This window comes from Bombina bombina, chromosome 12, assembly GCF_027579735.1.
Source record: "Bombina bombina isolate aBomBom1 chromosome 12, aBomBom1.pri, whole genome shotgun sequence".
NCBI lineage: Eukaryota > Metazoa > Chordata > Amphibia > Anura > Bombinatoridae > Bombina > Bombina bombina.
The window spans coordinates 48,942,039-48,965,006 of record NC_069510.1 but is presented as its reverse complement, the minus strand read 5'-3'; the positions used below and the strand labels follow the sequence as shown (position 1 = coordinate 48,965,006).

At 41.5% G+C, this 22,968-nt stretch overlaps 1 protein-coding gene across 9 annotated transcripts in view; it reads right to left on the bottom strand.

The window, feature by feature from the left end:
- Nucleotides 1-22,968, bottom strand: part of PNPLA7 (patatin like phospholipase domain containing 7) — a 503,274-nt gene that overhangs the window by 221,284 nt on the left and 259,022 nt on the right. For all 9 annotated transcript variants that reach the window (XM_053695647.1, XM_053695646.1, XM_053695653.1 and 6 more), the window contains one exon: nucleotides 18,277-18,354. In XM_053695647.1, coding sequence (XP_053551622.1) covers nucleotides 18,277-18,354 — 78 coding nt within the window. The remainder of the gene's footprint in view (nucleotides 1-18,276; nucleotides 18,355-22,968) is intronic.

Here is a 22,968-nt window from a genome sequence, read left to right as displayed (position 1 = left end):
TCAGAAATAATCTCCTTCAAGTCAGGCCCGAACAGGGTCTTCCCCTTGTAAGGAATAGCCAAAAGCTTAGATTTAAATGACACATCCACAGACTAAGATTTTAACCATAAGGCTCTGAGTGCTAAGATGGAAAATCCTGAACTCTTAGCCGCCAATTTGGTTATCTGAAAAGAAGCATCTGTAATAAAAGAATTAGCCAACTTAAGAGCTTTAATTCTATCCTGTATTTCTTCCAAAGAAGTCTCAGTCTTAAGAGACTCTTCTAAGGCATCAAACCAAAAAGCAGCCGCAGTCGTGACTGTAACAATGCAGGCCGCAGGTTGCAATAGAAACCCCTGATGAACATAGATTTTTTTTTGAGGAGACCCTCCAACTTCTTATCCATAGGGTCTTTGAAGGCACAACTATCCTCAAAAGGAATAGTAGTTTGTTTAGCCAGGGTGGAAATAGCTCCCTCCACCTTAGGGTTCGTCTGCCAAGAATCCCGAATGGTGTCAGCTATAGGGTACATTTTCTTGAAAATAGGAGAAGGGGAGAACGGAATACCCGGTCTCTCCCATTCCTTAGCAATAATTTCCGAAGTTCTCTTAGGAACAGGGAAAACGTCAGCATAAGAAGGGACCTCTAAATATCTGTCCATCTTACTCAATTTCTCTGGAGGGACCACAATAGAATCACAGTCGTCCAGAGTCACCAAAACCTCCCGGAGTAACAGGCGGAGATGTTCAAGCTTAAACCTGAAAGACATTATGTCCGAATCTGTCGGGGGCAATACACTTCCAAAATCAGAAAGTTCCCCCTCAGACAGAGCCTCCATACAACCCAATTCAGAGCCCTGGGAGGGTACATCGGAAATTGCCATCAATGCATCAGAAGTCGCATGGACCACAGGGGCCTCTCTCCTACTGCGTTTGCCTTGCAGCACTGGCAAAGCAGATAACGCCTCTGAAAGAGTAGATGACATAACTGCAGCAATATCCTGCAGGGTGAATGCAGCAGACGCAGTTGAAGAACACGGCGTCGCCTGAGCGGGCGTTAAAGGCTGTGATGCTTGGGGAGAAAGTTGCAGAATACCCTGAATCTCATCAGTCTGAGAAACATCCTTAGATATACTTTTATTAAAGAAAATCTGCTCTCTAAACTGTAATGCCCTCTCAATGCATGAGGGACAAAAAGTAACAGGGGTTCCACAATGGCATTTAAACACATAGAACATGTACTGCGTTCAATGTCCTCCATGATAACAATAAGCAAAGCTAGCTTGGTCGTGGTACTGATAGTTACAACAGATAATCAGCCTAATATAACTGATAACAAAAAAGAGTGCACTGTGTCTTTAAAAAACAAAACTCGTTTATGTTGCAAAGCCCAAAACGTGATAACAGAGAGAAAACTGCATGTTTATCTATACAACTCACACTCTCTGCAAGTGGGACTTTAGTGATAATAAAAATCCTTTCACCCCGACAACAAACAGTAACCTCACCACAGCTCCGCTGCGGCTCCTACCTGCCTCCACGTGACCAAGACTATCCACTCGAGAGCGGCGTGCCTAAGACCGCTTGTGAGATTACAGAAACAAGTGGATTTAGGAGCCATAAGCAACGCAGATGATTGGATCACTGTCAGTAACAACTGTGCAACAAAGCTTGAATATTAAGTCCCGCCCTTCGTGGGCGGCAACAAACACAGCCCGGCAAAAAAAGTAAACACCGCCACGCACCGAAGTCCATTACACGCGACTCCGGCACTACTCCCAGCGTCATACATAGAATCTGATAAAAGTCAGATACAAGTCCTACACTGAAACTCAGCGTAACCCTAAATAAAAAATCCCAGAGTTTCTAGGCCAGATTATCACGCCAGAATGTCCTGAGAGAAACAGATCAATGTGTCGGTTCACATTCCTTCTTTTACACAATGATAACCCACACACTGTCAAAGGGAAAGCCCACCAGAGCCCATAGCCCCCAACAGTAAGAAAGAGTACAGCCAATTCTGAGATATGCTGCAGAGCCCCAGAAATAAGAGACTGAACTTACCTCTATGCTGAGTAACAGCATGAAAGTCTCACAGTATCAAGAGGTCCTCTCTTCCTCCTGGGGTCCTGTGAGTTAAAACTCTCTAAGACCATCAACATAAGGGCAGCACAAGTATGGGAGGCGCAGTGAGGCTAAAAACCCACCAGTTCCCATTGCCTTAAAGCCACCTGTAGCTCTACTCTAGAGGTTGACAAGGAATACGGCTACACCCTATAGTAAAATAGCACACTTTGGTACCATTTTAAAAATAATAAACTCTTGATTGAAGAATCTAAACACCTGACTTTACCTCTTCCTATCACTAACACAGGCAAAGAGAATGACTGGAGTCGGAGGGAAGGGAGGAGCTATATATACCAGGAGGCGATATCCCACAAGTAAGGATGAAATCCGTGGACTCATCGTATCTTGTAAAAGAAATAGAATTTGATGGTAAATAAGAACCAAAAGGCCCATCAAGTCTTTTACAGTCTGAAGGTTTACCACCTCTTTTGGACGTTTATTCCATAAATCCACCTCCCTTTCTATAGAAACATATTTGTGAATGTGCACTGCTTCTGTCACAGATAGGGTTGCCACCCGGTTATGTTTTCCTAGACAGTTATGAGTTACACATGCTGCAGGGTGTGCAGGGAGGAAAAACAGAATTTATGCTTACCTGATAAATTACTTTCTCTTGCGGTGTAGCCAGTCCACGGATTCATCCATTACTTGTGGGATATTCTCATTCCCTACAGGAAGTGGCAAAGAGAGCACATATAGCTCCACCTCTAGCTCCACCCCCAGTCATTCGACCAAAGGTTAGGAAGAAAAAGGAGAAACCATAGGGTGCAGTGGTGACTGTAGTTAAAATGAAAAAATAATTTACCTGACTTAAATGCCAGGGCGGGCCGTGGACTGGATACACCGCAAGAGAAAGTAATTTATCAGGTAAGCATAAATTCTGTTTTCTCTTGCAAGGTGTATCCAGTCCACGGATTCATCCATTACTTGTGGGATACCAATACCAAAGCTTTAGGACACGGATGAAGGGAGGGAACAAGACAGGTACCTTAAACGGAAGGCACCACTGCTTGCAAAACCTTTCTCCCAAAAATAGCCTCCGAAGAAGCAAAAGTATCGAATTTGTAAAATTTGGAAAAAGTATGCAGTGAAGACCAAGTCGCTGCCTTACAAATCTGTTCAACAGAAGCCTCGTTTTTAAAAGCTCATGTGGAAGCCACTGCTCTAGTAGAATGAGCAGTAATTGTTTCAGGAGGCTGCTGGCCAGCAATCTCATAGGCCAAACGGATTATGCTTTTCAGCCAAAAGGAAAGAGAGGTAGCAGTCGCTTTCTGACCTCTCCTCTTACCAGAATAGATAACAAATAAGGAAGATGTTTGTCTGAAATCCTTAGTTGTTTGTAAATAGAACTTTAGAGCACGAACTACATCAAGATTGTGCAACAGATGTTCCTTCTTCGAAGAAGGTTTAGGACACAGAGAAGGAACAACTATTTCCTGGTTAATATTCTTGTTAGAAACAACTTTAGGAAGAAAACCAGGTTTGGTACGCAAAACTACCTTATCCGCATGGAACACCAGGTAAGGTGAATCACACTGTAAGGCAGATAATTCTGAAACTCTTCAAGCAGAAGATATAGCTACCAAAAACAAAACTTTCCAAGATAATAACTTAATATCTATGGAATGTAAAGGTTCAAACGGAACCCCTTGAAGAACTGAAAGAACTAGATTTAGACTCCATGGCGGAGCCACAGGTTTATAGACAGGCGTGAATCTGACTAAAGCCTGAGCAAACGCTTGAACGTCTGGTACCTCTGCCAGCCGCTTGTGTAAAAGGATAGACAGAGCAGATATCTGTCCCTTTAAGGAACTAGCTGACAATCCTTTCTCCAATCCTTCTTGGAGAAAAGACAATATCCTGGGAATCCTAATCTTACTCCATGAGTAACCCTTGGATTCACACCAACAAAGATATTTTCGCCATATCTTATGGTATTTTCCTGGTGACAGGCTTTCTAGCCTGAATCAGAGTATCTATAACTGACTCAGAAACCATGCTTTGATAGGATTAAGCGTTCAATCTCCAAGCAGTCAGACGCAGAGAAACTAGATTTGGATGCTTGAATGGACCCTGTATTAGAAGATTCTGCCTCATTGGCAGTGTCCATGGTGGGACAGATGACATGTCCACTAGGTCTGCATACCAAGTCCTGCGTGGCCACGCAGGCGCTATCAGAATCACCAAAGCCTTCTCCTGCTTGATTCTGGCGACCAGACGAGGGAGAAGAGGAAGCAGTGGGAAAACATAAGCCAGATTGAAGGACCAAGGCGCTGCTAGAGCATCTATCAATACCGCCTTGGGGTCCCTGGACCTGGATCCGTAGAGAGGAAGTTTGGTGTTCTGACGGGACGCCATCAGATCCAACTCTGGAGTGCCCCATAGCTGAGTCAGCTGGGCAAATACCTCCGGGTAGAGTTCCCACTCCCCCGGGTGAAAAGTCTGACGACTTAGAAAATCCGCCTCCCAGTTGTCTACTCCTGGGATGTGAATTGCTGAGAGATGGCAGGAGTGATCCTCCGCCCACCTGATTATTTTGGTTACTTCCTTCATCGCTAGGGAACTCTTTGTTCCCCCCTGATGATTGATGTAAGCTACAGTGGTGATGTTGTCCGGCTGAAATCTGATGAATTTGGCCGCAGCTAGTTGAGGCCATGCCTGAAGCGCGTTGAATATCACCTTCAGTTCCAGAATGTTTATCGGGAGAAGAGCTTCTTCCTGAGACCATAAGCCCGAGCTTTCAGGGAGTCCCAGACTGCACCCCAGCCTAACAGACTGGCGTCGGTCGTTACAATGATCCACTCTGGTCTGCGGAAACATATTCCCTGAGACAGGTGATCCTGAGACAACCACCAGAGAAGAGAATCTCTGGTCCCCTGGTCCAACTGTATTTGAGGAGACAAATCTGCATAATCCCCATTCCACTGTTCGAGCATGCACAGTTGCAGTGGTCTGAGATGTATTCGAGCAAAAGGGACTATGTCCATTGCCACTACCATTAATCCGATTGCCTCCAGATGGCCGAGGAATGGAATGAGCTACAGATGGCCGAGGAATGGAATGAAAAACTCAGCAAGTAGTTAAAAGTTTTAACTTTCTGACCTCCGTCAGAAATATTTTAATTTCTACCGAATCTATCAGAGTTCCTAGGAATGGAACCCTTGTGAGTGGGGATAGAGAACTCTTTTTCACGTTCACCTTCCACCCATGAGACCTCAGAAAGGCCAATACAATCTCTGTGTGAGACTTGGCTCTTTGAAAAGACGGCGCCTGAATTAAGATGTCGTCCAAATAAGGCGCCACTGCTATGCCCCGCGGTCTTAGAACCGCCAGAAGGGACCCTAGTACCTTTGTGAAAATTCTAAGAGCAGTGGCTAACCTGAATGGAAGAGCCACGAACTGGTAATGCTTGTCTAGAAAAGCGAACCTGAGAAACTGATGATGATCTTTGTGGATAGGAATGTGCAGGTATGCATCCTTTAGATCCACGATAGTCATATATTGACCTTCCTGGATCATAGTTAAGATTGTCCGAATGGTCTCCATCTTGAATGATGGGACTCTGAGGAATCTGTTTAGAATTTTTAGATCCAGGATTGGTCTGAAAGTTCCTTCTTTTTTGGGAACCACAAACAGGTTTGAGTAAAAACCCAGTCCTTGTTCTGCCATTGGAACTGGGTATATCACTCCCATTGTATGTAGATCTTCTACACAGCGTAAGAACGCCTCTTTCTTTGTCTGGTCTGTAGACAGACGAGAAATGTGGAACCTTCCCCTTGGAGGGGAGTCCTTGAATTCTAGAAGATATCCCTGGGAAACAATCTCTAATCCCCAGGGATCGTGAACATCTCTTGCCCAGGCCTGAGCGAAGAGAGAGAGTCTGCCCCTACTAGATCCGGTCCCGGATCGGGGGCTACCCCTTCATGCTGTCTTGGTAGCAGCTGCAGGCTTTTTGGCCTGTTTACCCTTGTTCCAGTCCTGGTAAGGCTTCCAGGTTGCCTTGGGCTGTGAAGCGTTACATTGCTTTGCAGCCGTAGAGGCTGAAGCGGGACCGTTCCTGAAATTACGAAAGGAACGAAAATTAGCTTTGTTTTTAGCTTTGAAAGGCTTGTCCTGAGGGAGAGCATGGCCCTTTCCCCCGGTGATTTCTGAAATAATCTCTTTCAATTCTGGCCCGAAAAGGGTCTTTCCTTTGAAAGGGATATTTAACAATTTGGACTTTGAAGACACATCGGCCGACCAGGACTTGTGCCAAAGCGCTCTGCGCACCATAATGGCGAAACCTGAATTTTTTGCCGCTAACTTGGCTAATTGCAAAGCGGCATCTGTGATAAAAGAATTAGCTAGCTTTAAAGCCTTAATTCTATCCATAATTTCATCGTATGAGTTCTCCGTCTGGAGCGAGTCCTCCAGCTCCTCAAACCAGAAAGCAGCAGCAGTAGTTACAGGAATAATGCAGGCAATAGGTTGGAGAAGAAAACCTTGTTGAACAAAAATTTTCTTAAGTAAACCCTCTAACTTTTTATCCATAGGGTCTTTAAAAGCACAACTGTCTTTGATTGGTATGGTTGTGCGTTTAGCAAGTGTAGAAACAGCCCCCTCTACCTTAGGAACCGTTTGCCACGAGTTCCGCATGGGGTCAGTTATGGGGAACATTTTCTTAAAAATAGGGGGGGGGACAAAAGGGACACCTGGTCTATCCCACTCCCTAGTAACGATATCCGCAACCCTCTTAGGGACCGGAAACGCATCAGTGTATACAGGGACCTCTAGGTACTTGTCCATTTTACACAATTTCTCTGGGACCACCAGAGTAGCTAATACCTCCCTTAGTAATACGCGGAGGTGTTCTAATTTAAATTTAAACGCCAATGTATCTGACTCTGCCTGATGAGAAACCTTTCCTGAGTCGGAAATTTCTCCCTCAGACATCAAATCCCTCACCCCCACTTCAGAGCGTTGTGAGGGAACATCAGATAAGGCTACCAAAGCTTCAGACTGCTCATAATCTGTTCTTAGATAGAGTTTAGATAGAAAGGCCGCAAGGGAATTATCCATGACTGCCGCTAGTTGTTGCAATGTAATGGGGCAGACGCACTAGAGGTACTAGGCATCGCTTGAGCGGGCGTAACTGGCTGTGACACATGGGGAGAGGTAGACTGACTATCCTCATTACCTTCAGTCTGAGAATCATCTTGGGCCACACTTTTAAGTGCAACAATATGATCTTTAAAGTGTATAGACATATTAGTGCAATTGGGACACATTCTAAGAGGGGGTTCCACCATGGCTTCTAAACACATTGAACAAGGATTTTCCTTAGTGTCAGACATGTTTAATAGACTAGTAATATGTATAAACAGGCTTAGAAATCACTTTAAACAAAAAAAATACACAATTTGAGCACATAATTTTACAAAACAGTGAAAAATGCACAAATCCTTTTGAAATTTTCACAGTATGTACCTAAGGCCTTAATATGATTGCACCACAAGTTACAGAATGATTAACCCCTTAATGCCCAAACCGTAGCAGCCTAAAGCCAACAACCGGTTAAAGAACTACAGCACCTTGCCACAGCACTGCTGTTGCCCTACCTTGCCCTTAGGGATCAGATTTGGGGAAATAAAGCTTCTTTTAGCCCCTCAATCAGCAGCAGGACCTTCCATGTGAAGCAGCAAGAACTTGTCTTGCAATTCTAACTGCGCATCTGAGGCGCGAAATTAGGCCCCTCCCACTCCAGTTATGAGGCCTACAAAAATGACTTCTAAGTGAGTAAATTTTTGCCATGTGGATAATAACCCCAGAAAACACTCCAAAGTGCTTAAAAAGTGTCTCCAACGAGTATTTCTTAAACCAAATAATCGATTGCCCTGAATTAGTGTCAACCAGCATAACTAGCCCTGTTATGTAAGTATTCAATTCTTTACTAAGTCTCAGAACATAGCTTACCCTCCCCACATGGGGATCTTGTCAGTCTTCTAGCATTATCTCAGTCTTGTCTAGAATAAATGACTGAACATACCTCATTGCAGTCAAGCCTGCAAACTGTTCCCCCAACTGAAGTTTTCTGGTACTCCTCAGTCCTGTGTGGGAACAGCAATGGATTTTAGTTACAACATGCTAAAATCATCTTCCTCTCAGCAGAATTCTTCATCTTTTTTCTGCCAGAGAGTAAATAGTACAAACCGGTACCATTTAAAAATAACAAACTTTTGATTGAAGATATAAAACTACAATTCTAACACCACATTCACTTTACCCTCCCGTAGAGAGACCCTATTGCTAAGAGCCGGCAAAGAGAATGATTGGGGGGTGGAGCTAGAGGGGGAGCTATATGGACAGCTCTGCTGTGTGCTCTCTTTGCCACTTCCTGTAGGGAATGAGAATATCCCACAAGTAATGGATGAATCCGTGGACTGGATACACCTTGCAAGAGAAATGAATAGTGCTGTCCAGGGTCACTATTTGTGTGCTGTCCATGGGCACAATGCATGTTCCCCTCTGCACACACTGCAGCATGCGTAACTCATAAGTGTCCAGGAAAACATGGCTGAGGTGGCAACCCTAGTTACAGTATGCATGAATACTCCAAGATGGTGGCGCCTAGTGTTAAGGTGCGAAGTTTCCCCAGCCAACAATTGTAAAGGGTTAAAATAAGAGCCCAGCAGTTTAATTGATGTCCCATTAATCTTCCAGTTAACAGGAAGTGTACGTTTGGCAATGCTGATTTGTCGGATTTAGTTAAACAAAAGTAATGTAGCTCTGTTTAAAAAAAAAAAAAAAAAAGACATATTTTAAAATAATTTTTTTAAAGGATCAGCCTACTTGATATTTTTATTGTTTAGATAACACATTTACTACCCATTCCCCATCTTTGCACAATCAACATTGTTATATTAATATACTTTATAACCTCTAAACCTCTGCCTGTTTCTAAGCCCTTAAAGGCCGCCTCTTTTCTCAGTGCATTTTATTTGCTTTTCACAGCTAGACAGCGCTAGTTCAAATGTGCCATATAGATAACATTGTGCTCACTCCCATAGAGTTATTCATGAGTCAGCACTGAATGGCTAAAATGCAAGTTTGTAAATAGCACTGAAATAAGGAGGGGTTTAGATACAAGGTAATCACAGAGGTAAAAATTATATTAATATAAACGTGTTTATTATGCAAAATTGGGGAATGGGTAATAAAGGGATTATCTATCTTTATAAAACAATAAAAAACGGGGGGCGTGTCCGAACAGCGATCTCGTATGGTCGCATTTTTCCTGAGCTCCATCTGAACACTCCTAATCCGCCGATTACAAGAGGGATTTAACAGAGCAAAAACATAAATTTTAATCTATAAGACTTCACTGCCCAGCGGAGTCTTACATACCGAAGGATTGCACTGTATAAGTGAAGTCGGAGCCCGGCATCGGATAAGAAGGCCTAGAGCGGCGGCTCACACATAGGCAGCGTCACCCCCCTCGAGCAATCGAGGGTTCCCGCCATTGCCAGAATTGCTCAGATTCTCTGCATATAACTTTACAGCAAGAGGGGATATTGGCAGCGGAGCTACGATTAATTAAGGAGAAACAACTAGAATCCGTGTAATCTCTGCACCTAAAATGGCTACCGCAACGCAACCAGACCTAAAAGACAGCATGGAGTGCATCATGTCCAGATTTGAAAAACTATGTCAGCGACTTATAGACAGTGCTCCATATGACTTCCTGATCAACCGGATCGGCACTGCAGACACAGTGATAAAGTCCACAGAGGAGATGGGCATAGACATAAACACGCAGAAATCAGAACCTCTTTATTATGTGATCAACCCTGAGATGTTACTCGTTTCAAAACAAGGCGACTCAACAAAGGAAGCCTCTTATAGTGATTTAACAGCTGTTCCAGACAAAGGGCATCCTGTAAATACCACGACCAACAAGATATATGCCGATACACAAAGAGAATTTTTAAAGATGGGAAAATATTTAGCAGCACGCATGGCGGGACTGGAGGCGGGGGTGTACTCCCGGACTGCCAAGAATAAACAACATGAAGGTTCCCTGCTTTGCAACAATGAGCTGGACACTTTATTCACTAACAAAACCTATCACCTTGAGGCTCTTCCCTTGGGAAAGAATGACAAGTGGTTCACGAGCTCGGTAGAAGGGACTATAGCAGACTTAGACGTCATATCATTCTTGCTAAAAGCCTGCTATATTAACTCTTTTCACAGAGACGCTTACAGCACGAGTAAGATTCAGCACTTCCTGAGGGCTAAATCCTGGGGTTGACAATGTTTTCACGAAATGCTTCCCCTACCACTAATTAAAAGAAACAGGCTATGTTAATGTGGGAAGGGTACTGTTGGCAATTATTGTCGGTGTCTTGTTAAATGTATTATAGTTAACATTATATCTTCTGTTCTGGTTAAAAACATGGGAGTAAAGCAATAAGTGGGATAATGACCTTTAGGCTTCATTGATACTCGCTGCATCTACTTACTAGGCTATACATGATATGGATGCGACACTTCCCAACATACAGTTTTGAATTACATGTGTCTACCCAGTAATGTGGTAGCCTCCTCTCTTGTGGCCAGCGGCCGGGGCTACGGGGAAGGAGGAAAAGTCTTGTTTCTAACTGTGCTATAGGAACATTAATTAATAGAGTTTAACCACATACAAACTGCTACATGGGGAGTGTAAAAATGTACCAACCTAAGCTCTGAAGAATATGAAGATTAATTGTTATGTCTGTATCGTTTAGAATTTATCTGTTCAGCAATGCATTAGGGGCTGGCAATTAATTCTACTCCCATATAAGATTTATAATTCCCATACTCCAACACCATTAAGATTTTATATTTGCTCTGCTGCCTTTAAGTCTTAAAACCTCTACTAACCAGGTTTATAGGTCCCCACCCTACCTTGTGTTCTGTATAAGAGCAGAGATCAATACACTATATATCCCACGTCACATTCCCAAATTTGGCTTTGGTCTTTCTATTCCCTATTCCCTCTTTGTTTTCTTTATCAATATCAAAGATCCAAAAGTGGTCTTAACCTTTATGTAAAGGGACTAAAAAGAGGATTTAAGTTAATGCATCTTATTAACATTCCTAATACAATGTCTGTTGTATGAGTAAGATTTATTTCCTGTATGACTATGTGAGACTTGTATTTTGTATAATTCCTCAATAAAAAAAAAATAAAAAAAAAAAAAAAATAAATAAATAAAAAAAAAAAAAAAAAAAAAAAAAAAAAAAAAAAAAAACAATAAAAAACAAGTAGACTGTCTCTTTAAGCAACAAAGAAAAAACTAAATTTATGCTTACCTGATAAATTTATTTCTCTTGTGGTGTATCCAGTCCACGGGTTCATCCATTACTTGTGGGATATTCTCCTTCCCAACAGGAAGCTGCAAGAGGACACCCACAGTAGAGCTGTCTATATAGCTCCTCCCCTAACTGCCACCTCCAGTCATTCGACCGAAGACAAGCAAGAAAAAACAGGAGAAACTATAGGGTGCAGTGGTGACTGTAGTTTAAAAATAAAAAACACCTGCCTTAAAATGACAGGGCGGGCCGTGGACTGGATACACCACAAGAGAAATAAATTTATCAGGTAAGCATAAATTTTGTTTTCTCTTGTAAAGGTGTATCCAGTCCACGGGTTCATCCATTACTTGTGGGATACCAATACCAAAGCTTTAGGACACGGATGAAGGGAGGGACAAGGCAGGAAACTTAAACGGAAGGCACCACTGCCTGTAAGACCTTACTCCCAAAAATAGCCTCCGAAGAAGCAAAAGTATCAAATTTATAGAATTTAGAAAAGGTATGAAGCGAAGACCAAGTCGCCGCCTTACAAATCTGTTTAACAGAGGCCTCATGTTTAAAAGCCCATGTGGAAGCTACTGCTCTAGTAGAATGAGCTGTAATTCTTTCAGGAGGCTGCTGGCCAGCAGTCTCATAAGCTAAGCGAATTATGCTTCTTAGCCAAAAGGAAAGAGAAGTTGTCAAAGCCTTTTGGCCTCTCCTCTGTCCAGAGTAGGCAACAAACAAAGCAGATGTTTGACGAAAATCTTTCGTAGCTTGTAAATAAAACTTTAAAGCACGAACCACATCAAGATTGTGTAATAGACGTTCCTTCTTTGAAAAAGGATTAAGACATAGGGAAGGAACACCAATCTCCTGATTGAAATTCTTATTAGATACCACCTTAGGCAGAAACCCAGGTTTGGTACGTAACACTACCTTATCTGCATGGAAAATCAGATAAGGGGAATCACACTGTAAAGCAGATAACTCCGAAACTCTTCGAGCCGAGAAGATAGCTACTAAAAATAGAACTTTCCAAGATAAAAGCTTAATATCTATGGAATGCAAAGGTTCAAATGGAACCCTTTGAAGAACTTTAAGAACTAAATTTAAACTCCATGGCGGAGCAACAGGTTTAAACACAGGCTTGATTCTAACTAAAGCCTGACAAAATGCCTGAACGTCTGGAACCTCAGCCAGACGTTTGTGCAAAAGAATAGACAGAGCAGAAATCTGTCCCTTTAAGGAATTAGCTGACAATCCCTTCTCCAATGCTTCTTTGAGAAAAGATAATATCCTAGGAATCCTGACCTTACTCCATGAGTAACCCTTGGATTCACACCAATGAAGATATTTACACCATATCTTATGATAGATTTTCCTGGTGACAGGCTTTTGAGCCTGAATTAAGGTATCAATGACTGATTCGGAAAAACCACGCTTTGATAGAATCAAGCGTTCAATCTCCAAGCAGTCAGACGTAGAGAAATTAGATTTGGATGTTTGAAGGAACCTTGAAGTAGAAGGTCCTGCCTTAGCGGCAGAGTCCATGGTGGAAAGGATGACATGTCCACCAGATCTGCATACCAAGTCCTGCGTGGCCACGCAGGGGCTATCAAGATCACCGAAGCTCTCTCCTGCTTGATCTTGGCAATCAGACGAGGGAGCAGAGGAAACGGTGGAAACACATAAGCCAGGCTGAAGGACCAGGGCGCTGCTAGAGCATTTTTCAGCGCTGCCTTGGGATCCCTGGACCTGGACCCGTAACAAGGAAGCTTGGCGTTCTGACAAGACGCCATGAGATCCAGTTCTGGTTTGCCCCAAAGTTGGATCAACTGGGCAAATACCTCCGGATGGAGCTCCCACTCCCCCGGATGAAAAGTCTGCCGACTTAGAAAATCCGCCTCCCAGTTCTCTACTCCTGGGATATGGATAGCTGAGAGATGGCAAGAGTGAACCTCTGCCCATAGAATTATCTTTGAAACCTCCAACATTGCCAGGGGGCTCCTTGTTCCCCCCTGATGGTTGATATAGGCTACAGTCGTGATGTTGTCCGACTGAAATCTGATGAACCTGACCGCAGCTAGCTGAGGCCAAGACTGAAGAGCATTGAATATCGCTCTTAGTTCCAAAATGTTTATCGGAAGGAGGGCCTCCTCCTGAGTCCACGAACCCTGAGCCTTCAGGGAGTTCCAGACTGCACCCCAGCCCAGAAGGCTGGCATCTGTCGTTACTATAGTCCATTATGGCCTGCGGAAATTCATTCCCTTGGACAGATGGACCCGAGATAGCCACCAGAGAAGAGAATACCTGGTCTCTTGATCCAGATTTAGTAGAGGGGACAAATCTGTGTAATCCCCATTCCACTGATTGAGCATGCAAAGTTGCAGTGGTCTGAGATGTAGGCGGGCAAACTGAACTATGTCCATTGCCGCTACCATTAATCCGATTACCTTTATACACTGAGCCACTGATGGACGAGAAATGGAATAAAGAGCACGGCAGGAAGTTAGAAGTTTTGACAACCTGACCTCTGTCAGATAAATCTTCATTTCTACTGAATCTATCAGAGTTCCTAGGAAGGAAACTCTTGTGAGAGGTGAGAGAGAACTCTTTCCTTCATTCACCTTCCACCCGTGAGACCTTAGGAATGCCAGAACAATGTCCGTATGGGACCTGGCGATATGAAAAGTTGACGCCTGTATCAGGATGTCTTCTAGGTAAGGGGCTACTGCTATACCCCGCGGTCTTAGAACCGCCAGAAGGGACCCTAGAACCTTCGTAAAGATTCTTGGTGCCGTGGCTAACCCGAAGGGAAGAGCCACAAACTGGTAATGCCTGTCTAGGAAGGCGAACCTGAGAAACTGATGATGATCCCTGTGTATCAGAATATGTAGATAAGCATCCTTTAAATCCACGGTAGTCATATATTGACCCTCCTGGATCATAGGTAGGATGGTTCGAATAGTCTCCATCTTGAAGGATGGGACCCTGAGAAATTTGTTTAGGATCTTGAGATCCAAGATTGGTCTGAAAGTTCCCTCTTTCTTGGGAACTATAAACAGATTTGTTTATAGTACATATATACAGATTTAGAAGCCCTGCCCCTGTTCCTCCTTTGGAACTGGGTGGATCACTCCCATAACTAATAGGTCTTGAACGCAATGTAAGAATTCCTCTCTCATTATCTGGTTTGCAGATAATTGTGAGAGATGAAATCTCCCCTTTGGAGATGAAGCTTTGAAATCCAGAAGATATCCCTGGGAAACAATCTCCAGAGCCCAGGGATCCTGGACGTCTCTTGCTCAAGCCTGGGCGAAGAGAGAAAGCCACATCTCTCTTGATACTTCCTTTCTTGTCGAGAGCTGCAAGAGAATGACTGGGGGTGGCAGTTAGGGGAGGAGCTATATAGACAGCTCTGCTGTGGGTGTCCTCTTGCAGCTTCCTGTTGGGAAGGAGAATATCCCACAAGTAATGGATGAACCCGTGGACTGGATACACCTTTACAAGAGAAAATGGTATTGATGCCCCATCAATCGTCAAATCTCATTTTACCAACAAAAAAAAAAGAATTATATCACTTGAAAATGAAGAGGAAACATAGACTAAAATGGAAATATACTGCTGTGTAGAACATTTCTTTTGTGACATTTACAAACCAAATTAAAAATAATGTTTAGCTTAAAAGCTTTGAAAAGGGCAGCACTATACTGAGAGTTTTAATGTTTCCAATCTAATGCCTTTCCAGGGAGGGAAACTCATTCTGAATTCTATGCAGTAAAGGAACCCTGCCAGCTCGCTACTGGAATGCAAGCTCCTGCCGCCCTGAAACCTTTTTTATCTTTTATCACTTTTTTTTGTAAATCTTTCCTTCAGCAAGAGGACATAAGCTTGTCTGGGAAAAGCACAGACAGGCCACAAGACAAATACTATACACACATAGGTGGCTCTAGTGTTAGGCCACATAGACGACCGCCTAAGGCCTCACTTGTGGTGAGGCCTTGTATAGAGGCAAATAAAAAAATGTGCTTTGTTCGTTTTCTTTTTCTGCCCCTGGGCTGTTTATTTGTGGTAGTATAGTAACTTTCTCCTGGCACTGCTGGGTATTCTAACCCTTACAGCCTATTACACAATTGCAAGTTATCTCCATCTTTCTGCCTGTTCCTGTGCGGTGCTTCATCGTTAGCATACTCAGGAGGCAGAGGGGACACAGGCAACAGTAAAAATGCAAAAGGGAAAGGGGGGGCTGCATTACAGGCCTTTTATCTCCTGCAACCAGAAGTGATAACATTTCTTATATTCTCTCTCTCCTCTGTCCCTTCTCTCACACTCTCCCCTCTCATCCTATTCTTTCTTTACTCTTTTCTCTCTAAACTTCTCTCTTTTCTTTCTTTCCCTCTTCTCACCTTCCTCTAATGCCCTCTCCTTTGTCTCTTTGCTTCTGCTTTTTCTCTTATCTCTCTCACTAACTTCACTTTCTTTACACTCCTTTCTCTTCCCTTTCTTCTCTCTTTTCAATCTCTCCCCCCCTCCTCTCGCTTTAATATCCCTCTCCCCTTTCTCCCCCCCCTTTCTATTCTCTCAACGCTCTCTTTATTTTCTCTTCTAACTATTTCTCCTCCCTCTCTTTTCCCCTCCTTTCTTGTTCTTCCTTTTATTTTTATTTCCACTTTCTCCTCTAGACTCTATCTATGTCTTCTCTTGCTGCCCTCTCTCTCACTTTTCTTTTCCCTGCCTTCTCTCCTCTTTGTATCTCTCTCTCACTGCCTTCTTTATCCACTCTGTCTCCTCTCTTCCCACCTTCTATAACAATTCTCTTTATTCTCTTTCCACTGTTTCTTATCTCTCCTTCCCATTTTCTCTATCCTTTCTCACCCTTCCACCTCTCTTTTCCATTATTTCTTCTTTTTCTCTGTCTATTTCTCCCTCCACTCTCTCTAACCGTGCTTTCTCTTTTTCTCTCACCGTGCTCTCTCTTTTTCTCTCTCTCTCTCTCACCGTATTCTCTTTTTCTTTTTCTCTCTCTCACCGTGCTCTCTTTCTCTCTCTCTCTTTCTCTCTCTCTTTCTCTCTCTCAACGTGCTCTCTTACTCTCTCTCTTTTTCTCACCTTGCTCTCTCTTTTTCTCTCTCTCTCTCTCGCTCACCGTATTCTCTTTTTCTTTTTCTCTCTCTCACCGTGCACTCTTTCTCTCTCTCACCGTGCACTCTTTCTCTCTCTCACCGTACTCTCTTTTTCTTTCTCTCTCACTGTGCTCTCTCTCTTTATCTCTCTCTCTCACCGTGCTCTCTTTCTCTCTCTCTTTTTCTCTCTTTCTCTCTCTCTCTCTCCGTGCTCTCTCTCTCTCTCTAACGTGCTCTCTCTCTCTCTCTCTCTCTCTAACATGCTCTCTTTTTCTCTCTCTCTCACCATGCTCTCTTTTTCTCTCTCTTTCTCTCTCGCCATGCTCTCTTTTTCTCTCTCTCTTTCTCTCTCTCTCACCGTGCTCTCTTTTTCTCTCTCTTTCTCCTTTTTTTCCTTTTCTTTTCCTTGCAATATTATTGAGATTAGGTACAATGGAAAACCAAAAGATAAATTCATTAAAAAGAAAAAAAGAGGTAAAAGTATTGTACACAACCAGGTGTACAGTGCAGTACAGTACTTGGAAGGTAATACAAATTAGACATAAGAGAAGCCTCATATATGAATTTTGCCTAAGGCCTCACCAACTCTAGAGCCGCCTTTGTACACATGTAGAAAATGATTATGCACTTAAAATTATTATTTTTCTTGGAGTACAATGCTTGCATAGCTTTAAAGGGATACTAAACCCATTTTTTATTTTATTTCATGATTCAGATAGAGCATGAGATTTTAAGCACCTTTCTAATTTACTCCTATTATAAATTTTTCTTTGTTCTCATGCTATCTTGATTTGAAAAAGCAGTACTGTAAGCTTTAGAGCCAGACCATTTTTTGTTCAGCACATGGGTAGCACTCGCTGATTTGTGGCTAAATGTAGCAAACCAATCAGAAGCTCTACCAAGGCGCTGAACTAAAAAATGGGCCGGCTCCTAACATTTTATTACTGCTTTTTCAAATCAAGATAACATGAGAACAAAGAAAAATTGATAATAGGAGTAAATTAGAAAGTTGCTTAAAATTGCATGCTCTATCTGAATCATGAAAGAAAAAAGAATGATACATATATAATATTTTAAATTTAGTATGACAATGTACTTATTTCCCCCACCAAGACTTATATTCTAAAGTATCAGGAAAGAAAAATAAGAAACAACTAGATAATTCAAAGTGGCATTAAAATTAAAGTGACACGGAACCCAAATTTTTTTCTATTGTGATTCAGATACAGCATGCAATTTTAAGCAACTTTCTAATTTACTCCTATTATCAAATTCTTTTCATTCTCTTGGTATCTTTATTTGAAATGCAAGAATGTAAGTTTAGATGCCGGCCCATTTTTGGTGAACACACTGTGTTGTTCTTGCCGATTGGTGGGTTTGAAGTAAAATGGAAAGTTATTTAAAATTGTATTCTCTATCTAAATCACGAAAGGAAAACTTTCAATTAAAATTGATTGAGACTGAAGGGGAGATAGGTGGGGATCTCTTGAATGATTGAGATTGCCATAATCGCACTTTGAGATCAGTGCATTCATTCATGAGGGGGACATATTTATGAGGGGTACTTGATACAAGCGCTATTGTGCCATGCAAGCGCCTTCTCTTCTATTGCCACAGACAGCTGTAATGCATTTTTTTCTTACCTATGTCTATAAATCAAGTATCAAAAATCCTCTTTGATAATATAATATAAAAATGCTGGCTGTTGCTGGTTTCAGCCTCGTTTTTCTCACCTGGTCTCCCTGTCTTGATAAAACGGTGCCTCCTTTCACTTGATGCAGAGTTATACGATTATTGAGCAGTGAAGGATCCTGTAAACAAGATTAAAAAAGGGTTTAACTAACACAATTAATACAGATAAGTCTGACAGATTATCAGTTAAAAGGACTACAAATATGTTTAGAAATAAAATGATTACATTAGCATAGCAAGTCCTTCATCATATGCTCTAGTCTAGACACACACGAGCAGAGCTGTAAAACTCTTTATTTAAAGGGCCATAATACCCAAATGTTTAAACACTTGAAACTGATGCAGCATAGCTGTAAAAAGCTGACTAGAAAATATCTCCTGAACATCTCTATGTAAAAAAGAAAGATATTTTACCTCAAAAGTTCCTCAGTAGCCACCTCCCATTGTAAAGGATTTTTGAAGCAGCATTTTAGTGTGTCTGTCCTGGGACATCTGAAAGGATGAGCCTCGTGAACTCTCATATTATTTCACCAATCAGGTAAAGGAAGCTTACTATGAAATCTCATGAGAGCTAAGTCAAATCTCATGAGATCACAGTAAGAGTTCATAACCTCAGCACTGCTGATGCTGATTGGCTGCTGTTCATTTTTTTTATTTTATTTTTATTTTTACCTGCAACTGGAAGCAGCTGAGTTTAACTTTTTACACAGAACTTACTCTGCTGAGCTGAGGAGATTGTGAGGTAAAATATCTTCCTTTTTTACATAGAGATGCTCAGGTGATATTTTCCTGTCAGCTTTTTACAGTTATACTGCATCAGTTTCAATTGATTTAGCATATGAGTATTATGTCCCTTTAAATAAATAACACTTGGATTAAATTTCAAGACCATTTAAACTGGCTGTGCATTGTACTGTTCTTGTTTCTCATAAAATAAATCCTAATTAAGATATACACAGCAATCTTTAAGGCTAACGCTCGATTTATCAAACCCCAGTCCTTTCTTGTGCAAACCTGCAGTCCGGATAGATGGAGAATTTAAATCTCCTCGGTCACATTGGACCAGGGAGATTGACAGCTCCTGCCCACACGTGATTGGCTGTGTGCTGCAAGGGGCGGAATTGCACGCAAGCGCAAAAGAGCATTCAGGCGGACAGGGCAAATATTGATTGATAAATTGAGCCCTATGTTTTCCAGATCACTTGCATTTTCTATGACTGCAGTTTTCATCAGGGTTTTGCTGTGTGCTGTGATTCCACACTTGAGCACAGGTGTTGCTTAGCATGGTCTTTAAATGCCCTTTTATAACAGCCTTCTGTACCACAGCTTACTTGTTTGCCATGTATTGAACCAAGCTTGTGTAACCAGATGGCTCTAGCCGTGCAGTAACTCTTGTTCCTGCTATCTTGTTTGAAATTCACTGAACCTATATATCTTACTGCTGTTTCTGCAGTATTACTAGCCTGCTAGTGGTTCAGTCTTTGGCTGATGTGTACACCAGTCCTTGCGGCACTCATTGCTACAAGTATTGCTCACTTTACATTTTTATTTAGCTTACAAAAGAGCACTGCTGAAACCAAGTGTATCTATATAGCTAAGTGCGCTGACACCAAGAAGATAGGTTCTTCTTGGTCACCCTGCATGTAAAGAAAAAAAAGTAAACAATAGTGCAACACTGCCACAGTCTCTTTACAACAAGATGTGCAAGATATTACTCACGTCGTTCTGAGCTGTTAACTCGACTCTAAGGGCGAGATTACATATGCAGCGCAGGCTTCAGCGTAATTTCACCTCGCACATCGGGGAATCACATATATACGGCGCCGGCAGTTCATTAAGTGCCGTAAGTCAGATAAACTAGCGATGTCCAGAAATGTGTGCAAATACAAATTTATGGAGTCGCCAGTGACTTACGGCACCTTAGAAACTACCGGTGCCTAAGAAATAAAAAAATAAAAAATTAAATTTCCCGTAAAAGTCTAACACGACTCCCAAAAATAAACCTGACACGTAAAACCCCTATATCCCCCATCACGCCCATATCGGAAATAATAATAAATGTATTAACCCCTAATCCGCCATTCACCCACATCGCAATAATCGTAATAAATGTATTAACCCCTAATCCTCCATTAACCCACATTGCAATAAACCTAATAAATGCATTAACCCCTAATCTGCCATTAACCCACATCGCAATAAACCTACTAAATTTATTAACCCCTAATATGCCAAACCCACACAACACAATAATCCTAATAAATCCTTTAACCCTAATCTGCCAAACCCCCACAGTGCAAATAACTAAATTACTAAACCCCCTAACCTAACACCCCCTAAACTAACCCCAAATACCTAAATTAAAAAATACTAAGTTACAATTAAAATAAAAAAGCTAACATTACTTAAAAATATAAAAACTTAAAATTAATTTAATCTCGGATTACAAAAAATAAAAAAGTCTAACATTACATAAAATAATAAACCAAATTATCAAAAATACTAAAATTTAACCTAATCCCTTTGAAAATAATAAAGCCCCCCAAAATAAAAACACCCCCTAATCTAATACTAAACTACCAATAGCCCTTAAAAGGCCTTTTGTAGGGCATTGCCCTAAGTTAAACAGCTCTTTTACCTGAACAAATACTAAATCCCCCTCTAACAGTCAAACCCCCCACCCACTAAACCACCCAAAATAAAAAAAACACCACAAAAAAATCCTAAACTACCCATTGTCCCTAAAGGGACATTTGTATGGGCATTCAGCTCTTTTACTGCCCTTAAAAGGGCATTCAGCTCTTTTAAGAGTGCCCAATAAATCCCTAATCAAAAAAAATAAAAAAATAAAAATAAAATAAAAAAAAGCCTAAGTCTAACCCCCCAAATAGGTACTCACTATTCCTGATGTCTGGCGGAGAAGGTCCTGTTCCAAGTGGCCGGCATCTTCTTCCAAGTGGGGATCTCTTCCTTCTTCATCCAGGACCAAGCCGGCGCGAAGCGGACATGAGCGCGGAGCAGGACCGATGACCGTGGAGCCATGGAGCATGAAGGATCCTCTTTGTACGATCGCCGCCATACACTGAATAGTGAATTCAAGGTACGTGTTTAAGTATGGCGTCCCTTGCATTCCTATTGGCTGATTTGATTCTTCAAATTCAAATCAGCCAATAGGATGAGAGCTACTGAAATCCTATTGGCTGTTTAAATCATTCTCATTCAGTAGCTCTCATCCGGCGTCGCATATGTGATACCAAAACCGCGTAAAAACCGTCATCGTCAGCTTTTGCGGGCGACGCAGCATATGTAATCTTGCCCTTTATAGTTACGCACAATTGATAGACCTCTACTCTTTTGTATAGATAAGTAAAACGTTTAGTGCAGGCACCGACAAAGACATGATCACACACTTCTTCAGAGATATTTACTTTTTACAGAGAATAAAAAATAAAGGCCCCTTAAATACAGTGAAATAGTGTAATCTACAAATGCACAATGCACAAAGACAAGGCAATAACACTCTGAATTTCAAATTACTAGATGTTTTCCAATAGATTTTAAAGTTTCTTTCATTTTAAAGACCAATGTATCATGTGACAGCCATCAACCAATTACAGACTCATATACATATACACTTTTGCACATGCTCAGTAGGATCTGGCGCCTCAGAAAGTGTACATATAAAAAGACTGTGCACAAATTAATAATCAACGTAAATTGAGATAATGATCTGAGCATGCTCATAGCAGATAAACAAGATGGCGCTGCCCATGTCAAAAATCGTGACTGCCCATGTTGACCGCCATTTTATAGTTGTGCTTATGTTTTGATTTATCTGCTCCGATGTTAGTTAATCAGCATTTATTATCAGTTGTTTATAGTGCTGTTAAATGGATACTAAACCCACATTTTTTTCTTTAAAGGGACATAATACTCATATGCTAAATCACTTGAAACTGATGCAGTATAACTGTAAAAAGCTGACAGGAAAATATCACCTGAGCATCTCTATGTAAAAAAGGAAGATATTTTACCTCACAATCTCCTCAGCTCAGCAGAGTAAGTTCTGTGTAAAAAGTTATACTTAGCTGCTCCCAGCTGCAGGTAAAAAAAATAAAAAATGAAGAAATGAACAGCAGCCAATCAGAATGAGCAGTGCTGAGGTCATGAACTCTTTTTACTGTGATCTCATGAGATTTCACTTAACTCACATGAGATTTCATAGTAAGCTGAATAGGGAAATAATATGAGAGTGCACGAGGCTCATCCCCTAAGCTGTCCCAGGACAGACACACTAAAATGCTGCTTAGAAATCCTTTACAATGGGAGGTGGCTACTGAGAAACTTTTGAGGTAAAATATCTTTCTTTTTTACATAGAGATGTTCAGGAGATATTTTCTAGTCAGCTTTTTACAGCTATACTGCATCACTTTCAAGTGTTTAAACATTTGGGTATTATGGCCCTTTAATGAGTCAGATGCAATTTTAAGCAACTTTCTAATGTATTCCTATTAGCATTTTTTCTTTGTTATCTTTGTATCTTTATTTGAAAAGCAGGAATGTAAAGCTTATGAGCCGGCCCATTTTTGGTTCAGAACCTGAGTTATGCGTGCTTATTGGTTTCTAAATGTATCCACCAATAAACAAGCGCTGTACAGGGTTCTGAACCTAAAATTTCCTTATTTTTTCAATATCGATAATTGTTATATGTGTTGACTGAAAAAAACAAAACA